At 46.0% G+C, this 12,677-nt stretch overlaps 1 protein-coding gene across 1 annotated transcript in view; it reads right to left on the bottom strand.

Moving 5' to 3' along the window:
• C17H4orf51 (chromosome 17 C4orf51 homolog) overlaps nt 1-12,677 on the bottom strand; it is a 49,323-nt gene that overhangs the window by 10,312 nt on the left and 26,334 nt on the right. Inside the window, exons 4-6 of the mRNA XM_005906558.2 lie at nt 11,117-11,180; nt 10,177-10,250; nt 7,755-7,922 (exon numbers count right to left, since the gene is read on the bottom strand). Coding sequence (XP_005906620.1) covers nt 7,818-7,922; nt 10,177-10,250; nt 11,117-11,180 — 243 coding nt within the window. The 3' untranslated portion in view covers nt 7,755-7,817. The remainder of the gene's footprint in view (nt 1-7,754; nt 7,923-10,176; nt 10,251-11,116; nt 11,181-12,677) is intronic.

Below are 12,677 nucleotides of genomic sequence, written 5' to 3'. Positions count from 1 at the left end.
ATGCTCTTTGGTGTTGAGCCTTTCCTAAGTCTCCCTCCTGTGTGCTGCGTATCAGTTCCAATGGGTGGCCCAAGAGAATTTATGGAATGAATTCCTCAGGCTAGAATAGTAAGCGTCTATGGTGTGGGTGGGGCGGGGGTTGGCAGAGCTTCCTACACCAGAGCTTAAGCCAAGGGTCCTGGCCTGCTATAAGCTTGGTCACTGTGCCGTCCTCTTTACCCAAATTTATGATCTGCTCAGGACAGCTCACTTGGTGACAAATTAGATTACAGAAATGAGTGAACCAACTATTTGCCTATGCTTCTTATAAGCCATTAGTCATAAAAAAGAATATTTAGGTAGGTAGATGAAGGATGAGCCAAAGAGAGAAAGAGAGTTACAGAGAAACGCAAGACTGAAGCATCTAATTTCATTTCCTCATTATATAAAAGAAGAGGGAGAAGGTCAGTGAGGAGAGAGACACAGAATGAAACAAAAGTATTTGCTTAAAATTTTATAAAAAAAATAATTGTTTCTATAACTCATACTAACTCAAGAGAGTCTTGTGGTTCAGTTTCAGCATCAAATCACAGGAAAAGTTTCACAGAAAAAAAAATAATTAACAAAAATTCGAGCTTCAGCTTCTTCATAAAATACCAAAGAAGGGAGTACATTCTTGATGTATATCCAAAGATCTTAAAGATCCTCTGACGACATTTTCCTCACCTCGCTGGCAATGGATGCTTCCAAACCTTACTCTTCTCCCTCTCTTTAGAAACCCCTTAGAGTTCCCCCAATGTTCAGGCCACATGACCCCTTCTCTCTCCCCAGAACTTTATTATACAGGTCAATATAACCTTTCTGGCTTTTTCCTCAGCACCCCACATCCTAGAACTAAAGGCTTGAGCCCTCAGATTGAAAGAGCCTATCAGTATTGAGAAGGATAAGCTTAAAAACTAAATTAACACACAGAGATATCATAATAAAACTCCAGAAGATCAAGGTGACAAAGACAGTCCTAAAAGAGTCTACAAAAGAATGAGTCAGATCAATCATAGCAGTTTCAAAAAAAAAAAAAAAATAGGGCAAATAGCTTTGATATGCTCAAGAAAAAATAAATATGAACTTAGAGTTTCGACATCTCAGACACAAAAGCCCTCAGGAAAATTTACTATCCACAGGTACTTTCTGGTGGAGAGAGCAGAACCTACCAGAGGGTGCACTCCAGCAAGAAGAAAAATGAATCCTAAAGGTAATCAAGGGGGCAAAGGAGAGTATATTCATTTTTTTATTTTTGTAGTCAAAAAGTAAATTTGTTAAAAGGTTGGGGATAAAGAAAAATCGGAAATGCAAGTTAATTCTTTACTTTTATATCCATTCCTTTTTATCTTTGTATAACATGTCATTACAGTTTACAAAATGCTTTCAGATAAACTGTCAGTAGCTGTAATCACAGGACCTACACAAATATGTTCTGAGATGGATCATGCTGGAACAAATAACAATTCTAATAAAATCTGAAAATGCCCTTCCTGGGGGTGGTAACGCTCTTCTTGCTGTGGAAGCTGGTTGCCTCGCACCAGTCACCACGATGACAATGACAGCAACTCTGAGAAGGGGTGGTGAGTGCCAGGTTTAGCAGCTGATTGCTTTTTCTTCCTCTGTCTACCAAGTTGGACTAGACTATGAATTGGTAGGGAAGGAGCTGAAGAGAGGTAAGAACTCTAACATTTCAAGCCAGCTGAGGCTCTGAAGAGGGGCTCATTAGAAGACCAGGCTAAGAGGGTGGAGGACTAAAGGCCTCGTGCTGCCAGGATGAAGCCAGTGGGACCCAGAGATCTCAGGCTCTGCAGAAGCTTCTGTTGAGAGGCCCGTGGTCCTACTGCCTATGATGACACACACCATGGATCTAGGGCTTGGAATCTCTCGCTTGGACTTTTTGACGCCATCCTGATGTGTGCCAGAAAAAGAGTGGCTGCCAAAAAGCAAGCATTTTCCCATCTCTAAAAATAAAATGCGGGCACCACTTCAGGCCCTGTTGCCAAGACCCAGCCCTTCCCAGGATAAACAATAGGTGGCCAAGCTGACTGGAGGCAGGCACTGGGCCTTGAAGTAAGCCTAGATCTAGCCTGAAATGCCAAGAGCGGACATGTGCAGCTGTTAAGCTAGAAGCCAGAGGGGGCCCTCGCTTCTCCACAGCTGATGGAGGGCAGCTCCAGCGCCCCCAGCCAGAGACCAGGTGTGGCCCACTCGGGTTACCCCAGCAACCTTGACCCAGCTGAGGTCACAGAGTTCCCACCAACCCCTGCCCCCAGAGCCCTCAGGGTGCGCGGTGACAAATCTGAGGGCTTGCGCGGTCTTGTGCCGAGAAAGTTGCCTGGGAAGGAAAGTTCCACTGGGATCTATCTGCATTCATCACTCAGGGCTATGGCCATCACCTGTCAAAACCCATCACGCCCCGCTGAGGGCCCTCACCTGTTGGCCGCAGGCCCCACAAAGCACCTTCGTGTGGGGGTGATGCTATAATAACTCATCCTTCCCACTCTAATTGCCTCCCAACTCGTCAAATGCTTCTGCACCGCTTGTTCCAGCCCCTGCGCCTTGTCATTAGGGTTCAAATCTTCCCAAGACCATAAGCTTGGCTTTTTGCTCATTTGGGGTGTTAAAAAAAAGGCTAAGAGGGGGTTAGGGGAGGAGAGGGACTAAATATAGCAAATATTTGCAGGCATAATCACTCCATAAACATGCTTCAGTGGAAGGGAGTGTAGGGCCGACCCAGATGACGGATGTCATTCACCGGAGTGTCACATCATAAATAAAACTGAATGAGCCCATTCTCCCTCAGAACCAAGAGTGACGCCTGTTCACACTATAAATATTTATGTAGTCATGGTCCTTAAAAGACTGTGTTTTTCCAGGTAAGTAGATTTTAATGAAAAAGTTAAGCAGAGCTTTTCCTGCCATTACGGAATAGTCACTGTAGCTTTTTGACATGGTATTCCACTGCAAGGAGAAGGAAGAAAAAAGAAGAAAAGGGAAAAATCAGGCTGCCCTCCATGAGGCTTCTGCGTGGGATCTCATTTATGCCGGTCAAGGTGCATTCTCGTGCAGAAAGTGACAGCCTTCAACGGGGTGGCCGACACCAGAGGAAGCTCTATGGGCCTCCGTTGGACCCAGGGCCTGTGTGATGAAGGGAGCGCGACAGACCCTTGTCCCCCAAGTTCAGACCCCCTCCCCCCACTCTGCCAGGAGAGTCGGGCGCCCTAGCTCTCTCCGCTCTCTCCGCCTGCCCCTTAGGACCAGAAAAAATGTACACCTCAGCCCATTACTGTGCTCATTGGAGAAGAATTCTCAGAATTCCAAGATGTGTGCCTGAGTGTCTGGGGTGTTTATGTAGATATGCTGCTCTTATCTACTCCTCCTGATCACATGAGCCAGGGCAGCCCCCAGAAACCCTGCCAGCCTCTGATCTACTTTTGCTGCACTCCGCACCTCACACCACTTGTCAAGGGGAACTCCCCCCCGGCCCCGCGCCCCCATCACCGTGGGCTCCCGGCACCACTGCCACCCTCCCCTCCTCCAAGACACTCCTGCCACCTGGAGTTCCCAAGCCACCGTCTCTAGAACAATTCTTGCTGCACTTCCTGTCACTTTGCAACTTACTCATCACTTCAAGGCACCAAAACCCTAGCTCAAGTCCATCGAGCTGGTTTCTTTCCCAGGGATGGCCTTCTGCCCAGGCTCCCTTCCCCTCCAAACCTCAGGGTGGCCCCTGCTATGTCAGCCTGAACTGGCCTCTTCGGGAAAATGTGATGATCCTCTGGCTCTAGTCTCAGGAAGTCTTGTTTCACAAAGAACAAGAGTCTCTGGTTTGGGGCGGTGAGTCACGGGCAGCCTTGACCATGCCTATCTGGGGAGGCTGAGGCTGCCATGTATGGCCCTTGCCCACCCACCTCTCGGGGTAAGTTGGAGCTCTTTGCCAGGACAGCCTGAGTCATAAAACTCAGCACATTCTTTAGGCGTTGGATAGTCTTTCCTTGTTATTACTTCGCTTTTGTTTTATGTAGCACCTGGTTTCATTTTAAAAATCCAAATAAAAATCTCATGGATGGGGCTCGGGTGGGCTGGGGGGTTAGGAAGGAAGGAAAAAGAGAAAGAAAGGCGTGAAGCCTAGGTTAAGGGACGGAAGAAAGGGCTGGAACTCCCCAAATATGCAAGACCCAGGCAGGACAGGGAGTTAGCTGCAGGGCAAAAGGCAGGAGAGAGAGAGAAACATGGAGAATGTGTTACGATTGAGCTGAATTTGATGATTCCTTTTTCTGTCCATGATAAAGCACTTGATGTCCAAGTCTTTCCCCACATTAGGCCCCAGTTCTGAGTTAGTCCTTTACTCATGAGCCATGTGGATTGTCCCTAAACCCTACACTTTGGGAGTTTCCTCAATAAACTGACAGACTTATTCATGATGAATTCCAAGGAACTTTTCAGTTACAACACTGTGATTCCACAAACCAATCAGCTCCCTTTTTTCTTAGACCACAAAGCCCAACCCCAATTAAGGGACTATTTTTCCAAAAGCTAACATTTTTTTTTTGGTCTTTGTGGGAGGGGGAGGGGGGTGGTAGAGGAATGGGGCCCAGCAAAGGAGACGGTGTAGACCCAACCATATAAATGTTGCTGGTTAAACTGAATTTCTGTGGCCAGGTTCGTCTGCAAAATCATCTCTAAAACTGTTCACATCGGGTTTTTTAAAGAGTGCTGTTCTAATAAGCTATGCCTGCATACAGAAAAAAAAAAAATCCACAGATACTGAAAGAATGAATAATACCTATTGACACAGAGAATTGTATTTCCTTGGAGTAGTAAAATATTAATTAAAGTGTAAGACCAGGAGCATTAGGCAATTAGACCTTCATGAGAAATGGAGTATTTCCTGTCGTATCAGTAAACAAGGAAGTAACAGTCGTCAGGATCACAGCCCTCCAACATAAGCCCTGAGGGTACTCCAGAAGGAGACCTGGCAGCCATTAGGCTATAGCCACTCCCAAGGATGCTCAGGATGTAAAAAAATACACAAGATATTGGCCCCACATGGCTGAGATGCAATTGAAAGGAATAATTTCAGTGAGCCCAAAACTAAGATCATGGCATCCAGTCCCATCACTTCATGGCAAACAGAAGGAGAAATAGTGGAAACAGTGGCAGACTTTATTTTCCTGGACTCCAAAATTACTTCGGACAGTGACTGCAGCCAGGAAATGAAAAGACACTTGCTCCTTGGAAGAAAAGCTATGACCAACCCAGACAGCATATTAAAAGGCAGAGACATCACTTTGCCAACAAAAGTCCATATAGTCAAAGTTATGGTTTTTCTAGTAGGCCTGTACAGTTGCGAGAGATGTACCATAAAGAAGGCTAACCACTGAAGAAATGATGCTTCTGAATTGTGGTGCTGGATGCTAGTGGTAAAAACTGCCTGTCAATGCAAGAGATAGAAGAGATGCATGTTGGGTCCCTGGGTCAGGAAGATCCCCTGAAGGAGGGCATGGCAACCCACTCCAATATTTTTGCCCTGAGAATCCCCATGGACAGAGGAGCCTGGTGGGCTACAGTCCAAAGGGTCGCAGAGAGTCAGACATGACTGAAGCGACTTAACACTCACGCACACTGGAAAAGAACCGAGAGTCTCTTGGACAGCAAGGAGATCAAACTAATCAATCCTAAAGGAAATCAACACTGAATATTCTTTGGAGGGACTGATCCTAAAACTGAAGCTCCAATTCTTTGGCCACCTGATGTGAAGAGCTGACTCACTGGAGATGACCCTGATGCTGCGAAAGATTGAGGGCAAGAGGAGAAGGAGTGTCAGAGGATGAGATGGTTGGATGGCATCATCAACTCAATGGACATGAATGTGAACAAACTCTGGGAGATAGTGAAAGGTTAGCCTGGCGTGCTGCAGTCTACCGGGTCTCAGAGTTGGACATGACTTTGCAACTGAACAGTAACAACAGATTCATGCATCTTCCCATCATAGAAAAGCACTAAATTCCTTAACTTGGGATATCTGGTTTTCTTTAATTAACAATAATCATTTGATAGTTAGACTACTGCCCTTTGCTATAAAACTTCGTATAACCTGGCTCCTTCCCTCGCCTCTTCTGAGCAATTCTCACTGTGTCACTTGACATGCTGTCTCCTGAGCCTGAAGTCTTTACATTGCCCACCAAATAAAATATAACACTCAATTTTTAAATTGTGAATATTCTTTAAATCTGGAGAAGGAAATGGCAACCCACTCCAGTATTCTTGCCTGGAGAATCCCAGGGACAGAGGAGCCTGGTGGGCTGCTGTCTATGGGGTCGCACAAAGTCGGACACGACTGAAGCGACTTAGCAGCAGCATAAGCATTCTTTAAGTCGACATTCAACAGAGGCCTTTACCTCCCTCTGCTCAAGAGCTTCTCCATGAAGCTGGCCAAGGCAAAAATCCTGGAGGTTTCTGAGTGGCTCCAAGGCAGCAGTTTTAAAGCAGTTTGGCTCCCTTAATGGAAACCATACGAAGGGATCCTGGGAATCAGACCAGAAGGCTTTCGGGGATAGTACTTAGCCTAACCTGGGCTAAAGAACAAAAATAACCACTAGGAGGTTTGGGAAGGGTTGGGAGAGGGACGAGGTAGAGGTGGTGGTACGACTTTTAATTGCCTTTTCTATTTAACAGAAACCATGTGGAGAAGGTCTGTTTGCTAAACGGGAGTAAACCCGGCAACAGGCAGAGAGCAGGCTAGGGGGGTGCGGAGGAAGAGGGGTACGGGGCAGCTACTTCCATAACCACACGAGATTCAGCTTTCCCCTCGGTGGGACAGCAGTCGCCGGGGCCCTTGGCTCCCAGGACAGCGGCGATGGCTTCCCCCGCATAGTGTCTCCGCAGGGGTGACCTCCCTCTAGGGCGCTCGGCAGAGGCACAGGCTGGGGCGGCGGGGTCGTGGGCAGTGCGGGGCGGGGTGAGGGACTGGCACATCGAGCCCGGGTGGGGCCAGAGGGGGCGTTGGGAATGCAGTGGAGGAGGGTCGTAGAACTGGAGGAGGAGGAGCCGGAGAAGGCGACGGATCTCTGCACGGAGGAGGAGGAGGATCGTGGAGGGAGGGGGCTGACCTGGAGAGGAGGAGAGGCGAGAGAGAGGCGGAACTCAGCCCGAGGAACTCCGAGAGGAAGACCGCGGTGGGGCGGGGCTGGGGCTGAGATGTGGGCGGGGCGGGATGTGGGCGGGGCTTGTGGGACGCGAGGCCGCTCTGCAGGGACGAGAAAGGCCGCGATTCGCTCTGCCCCCAGATCTCGCCCCCGCAACGCCGCCAGCCGCCCCCTCCCGCCAACTTGCTTCTCCGCGGCCCCTCGCGGGGAAGGAAGCTGGTTGTGCGAGGCTTGCTGTACGAGGCTGCGGCTCTGGCGACGATTGCTCTGAATACAAAAGAGCCTTTCTCACGCCCTTGCGCCCTTCCCCGCCTGGGGCGCCCAGATGGACGGCACTGGCTCCTTGGACTCTAGAGCCGACAGCTGTCGGGGCCACACCACCATTTCTGTGGTTCTTGCAGAGAAGCCTGCTTCCAAGTCTTTACAGAAAAGTTTAATGATCAGTATAATGATAACTTTGGTCCCCTCTTCCCCTCTTCCAGTTTGAGAGAAAAAACAAATTGAGGGATGAAGGCTTTTGATGTCCGGTAAATGCCCAAGAAAACCAACCTGCCTAGGTCCGTGTCTTTCCGGGCCCACTCATACCTCCAAGTCGTTAATAAAGCAGGCTCAGAGCCGCCAACTTTGTGGCTTCGCTTTCCAACTCAGCTAAACGAATGACGAGAATGGTCCTTTCCGAGTATAAACGACTTGATCAGCTTCTGAGCCTCCAGATGAACTAGTCTTGCTTATAGAATCACTTGGTTCACGAAACTGGGGAAAAAAAAAAATGGCCCAGTTGTCAGCACTCGCCCATCCGCTAAGGTTAGTTTTTGCACAGTTGGGAATTAAATTGCCAAGACATCGATGACGAGCAGAAATTGGGATTGTTCCAGCATTTTCTTCCATCTCCTTTAATTTGTCTATTTCATATATCGTGTCTGTGTCAGGAAGGCCAGATCAATAAGCAGGAGAGGAAAAGGGGGCAAGAACTCTTAGAATCAATAACCGAATCATTGATCTCCTGGAATCAATAACGGCACCCGTTCACTGCTGCTGCTGCTGCTGCCCTTTAATCATCCTTTAGCGGTAAGAGTATTTCCCCTGTCTTCCCTACCATCCTTTTAGTCCAGATAGCCCTGGGTGTGGATTTCTCTACTTTCCAGTGTTACAGCATGAACTTCTTGAAGATAGAACCCAGAAATATAAATATTTAGAAGATGGCTACCAAGCAAATACTTTTTAAAGTGAAAATATCGTTAATGATGGTTGAAATTTTCATTCAGTCCTTAATGCTACGGATGAAGATCATAATATAAAAATTGATTTTGCTTTATTATATAAGTTAAAAATGGTGATTTCTTTTATTCAGAATTTTAGGCCCAAGGCTTCCCAAACAAGGAGCCCGTGTTAATTGTGTGGGGTGTGCCCGTGTGTGTTGTACTTTCAGCTTCTTGTTGCACCATAAAAACAAGAGCAGGATGTAATGTCATTAATTTGTCGGGAATTGTTGACTTAAAAGAGGCTACTGTGAGTATAGAACATTCACTTTAGGGGAGGGAGGGCGGGGAAGCCCCTCGAAGAGACAGACAACTGTCCCCCCCGAACAGCTGCGGACACTGGCAGTGGAATGGCTTGGAACGAGTACAACTCTGTGCAGCGAGAGGGACTTATTTATTTAACAATAGTTAATGATTCTCCCAGGCAACTCCCAGGAGGCCCGCTCGCAGTAAACACACTTTCAGGAAATCAGCTACCCTTCCTAGAAGCCTGCACCAACCCTTCAGTGAAGGGAGGTCCCTGGCTATCTGCATAATACGACATTCAGTGGACTGCCCAGCTTCAAATGCCCCGGAATAATTCTTTCCACAGCTTACCACAGCTCTGCCCTCCTGAGCTAGGAAAGTTACCGAGTCCTAAGGCAAAAAAAAAAAAGACAAATATGCCATTTCTGGAATACCACCATTCTAGTTACCTGGGAACCAAGTGGGCTGTTTAACCCTGTCCCGTTAGCTAAATGTATCAGATAAGCTAGTTGGTGCCCATAGACTAGCATTTTCCCAAGTGATATCTCTATACTGTCTGTACTGGTAGTTCTTGTGATAATGTTAGGTAGTACTTGAATAACATTTTTTATTTTAATGGTCAGAGTTTTTTTTTTTCCTAATATACATAACTAGCATACCAAACTGATGGTGCTATAAATATAATTACTTAGGGTGAGGCCACATTTTTTAAAGTCAATTTAAAGAGAAATTTTAATGAGCAAAAGTAATAAGATAGCAAAAGTCATTATAACTTTTTTTTTTTAAGGCCGCACTGTGAGGCATTTGGATCTTAGTTCCCTAACCAGGTATGGAACCTGTGCCCTGTACACTAGGAGCGCTGTACCACCAGGGAAGTCCCTGTAACTTTTATATTAAATGAAGTAAAGTCAGTAGGGTGCTTGTAGAAACCAGTTTTTATTCTTTCTCTAGAAGTGTCTGCTAGAACTCCTGTGATAGCGGAAGAATCCCATTGTCACCTCCTGCTTAAAATTACTGGTTTGGAGAAAGTCTGAGCAGGCAAGACAAAGCCTGGGCTCTAGAGACCCATGTCAGGGGGAGCAGGGCCAGTATATAGCGGGTGGCAGGATGGGCACATGACCTGGGTGGGTGGGTCCCCCAAAGGGAAGGACAGTCTGAGAACTTATTGCCTTTTTCACACGAGGTGGAATCCAGCAGATCCCTGCCGTCACTGATGAGCATTTAGACGGTACAAGAGAAGTTCCAGTCCCTCTATGCCTCTTTGAGGCTTGTTTCCAAAATAAGAGACCAACACAAGAAATGTTCACGATACTTTTGGGAAGACTGCTTATCAAAACAGTCTGTTTCCAGAGTTGTTTCTATGTGTCACATGACTGTAAATGTTGGATTACCTTCACACCGACTCTAAACATATATACACCTCCACCCTGGAGGATACACTATGCAGAATTGTTGACACTCCCAAGGAGCCACTGTTGGGTGACAAGCAAAAAGATTCTTACGTGTTTCAGGAGCTCTCTCCTTAGAAGACTGTACTTCATCAGGCTCTTCGGTGCTGGCTTTTTAATTCTCGCATCTAGCGTAGAGAGACAGACTGCTAGTGGGCTAGGTACCCATGGTAAAGTCTATTACAGTAGGAATAGATGAACTGTACTCCTAAACCATTTTTTAATCAATAGTTCCATATACACTAGGAGAAGGCAATGGCAACACACTCCAGTTACTCTTGCCTGGAAAATCCCATGGACGGAGGAGCCTGGTGGGCTGCCATCTATGGGGTCACACAGAGTCGGACACAACTGAGCGACTTCACTTTCACCTTTCACTTTCATGCATTGGAGAAGGAAATGGCAACCCACTCCAGTGTTCTTGTCTGGAGAATCCCAGGGACGGCGGAGCCTGGTGGGCTGCAGTCCACAGGGTCGCACAGACTCGGACACGACTGAAGTGACTTAGCAGCAGCAGCCGTACACACTGCCTGCTTCACACACACACTACCCACTTTCCCTCATCCGCAACTTCTGCCTCCAGCACAACCTTCTCACATGTAGTCTTTTTTGGAGCTGCCGCTGTCAAGTGGCTCTGTGGGAATTCTGTTTTTATGTCTGCATCCTACCATCCTTCCATTTAGCTTAGGAGAGGTTTGTGTGTGTGTGTTAGTCGCTCAGTCGTGTCCGACTCTTTTCGACCCCATGGTCTGTAGCCTGCCAAGCTCCTCCGTCCATGGGATTCTCCAGGCAAGAGCACGGGAGTGGATTGCCATTCCCTTCTCCAGGGAGAGGTATGTACAATGAAGTAATAAAGTGTGTGATGGGAGGAAGGAGGCAGAAATGCAAAAGGCCTTAAATGGCTTCAGACTCTGGAAGGTATGAAAATATCTGATAAAGATCATAATTAAAAGCAAAATGTGGATGTAAAGTGGTAGTTTCGGATCAGACTTACATGGTCTTTCATAACCTGGAGGAGGACGTGCTGGAGGAAAATCCCCAGACAGAATTTGGTGTGCCTATGAAGAAGAGATGAAAACAAATATCAACCAATTTCACAACAATAGAAATTTAATCACATTCTTTTTCCACTGTTGTCCTCCCCATTCAAAAGGCACTTTGATACTGCTGTCAAAAGCCACCATAGCAAAATACTAATACTAAAATGAAAAGACAAAATTGGAGAAAATATTTATAAAATTGGACACCTATCCTTATATGCAAATATAACATAACTATCCTTATATGCAAATATAACATAACTATCCTTATATGCAAATAGCTTATACAAAGTAGTTAGGAAAAAGCTAAACACCCCAATAGAAAGGTGGTCAAAGGAAGTGAATACGATCGATCGTCATTGCTCATGGATTCCATTCCAAATCAATGCTTACAGTGCTTTTGAGATCATTCAAGGACATGCCCAAAGTGGCAAACAGTTGGAGTCACTCGGCATGCATGTTCTTGGTGGAGGCCCGACAAGAGCACGCTCTGCCTTCTTGTTTCAGTTCTGGTTCTGTAAACAAGTGACCCTTTTGCAGCCTATCTAGTGCCACACCTTCTGGCTTTTCGTGCCTTTTGTTAATGACCTCCCTGTTCTAAACGGCCCCCAGGTGCAGAGCTGACGTGCTGCTTAGTGTTGCTAAGTGCGAGAAGGCTGACGTGCCTTACAGAGAAAATACGATTGTTAGATAAGCTTTGTTTAGCTTATCTAACAAGTTTGGAGAAGGTGATGGCAACCCACTCCAGTGTTCTTGCCTGGAAAATCCCATGGACAGAGGAGCCTGGTGGGCTGCCGTCTATGGGGTCGCACAGAGTCGGACACGACTGAAGCGACACAGCAGCAGCAGCAGGCACAAGTTATAGTGCTGTAGGATCAATGTTAATGAACCAACAATATACGTCAAATAAGGTGCTGTTAAACAGAAACACAAACTTAGGTATTGATCAGTTGGTGAAAATCGTATGACCAGAGGCTCACAAGAAAGAGACCCTGTATTTCTCTTAGGAGCAATAGTTCCGTATTCCCTGAGTCATGTTAGTAGACACTTTAAAAAAGATAACTACCGTGAATAATGAGAACTGACTATAATTCAAGAAAAGAGTATGAATAACTAGTAAACAGAAGATGCTCAACCTCAATGATAAAGAAATGAAAATCAAAAGAAAATTGAACTATTTTTATCAAACTAGAAAATATTAAAATTATTTTAAAAGCCAGCATTAGATAAAATATAGGAAAACAGGCACTCTTGTGAGCTGCTGTTTCATAAAACCAATGTTCTAAAAGGCAATTTGGCCATAAATCAGAATTTAAAATAAGTATGCCTTCTGACCCAATAATTCTGCCTATAGGAAAGTACTCTGAGATGATGATTGCACAATTATAAAAAATTTACATTCAAATTTACTGGTTCCCACAGAATTTGTAAGTTACAAATTTGAAAAGCCTAAATGCCCAGCAATATGGCATATTTTTAAAATGATACATCCAGTGAATAGAATATTATGTATAT

The sequence above is a fragment of the Bos mutus genome, chromosome 17 (assembly GCF_027580195.1).
Source record: "Bos mutus isolate GX-2022 chromosome 17, NWIPB_WYAK_1.1, whole genome shotgun sequence".
Lineage (NCBI taxonomy): Eukaryota > Metazoa > Chordata > Mammalia > Artiodactyla > Bovidae > Bos > Bos mutus.
The sequence above is the reverse complement of the archived record's forward strand: the minus strand, read 5'-3'. Positions and strand labels throughout refer to the sequence as shown.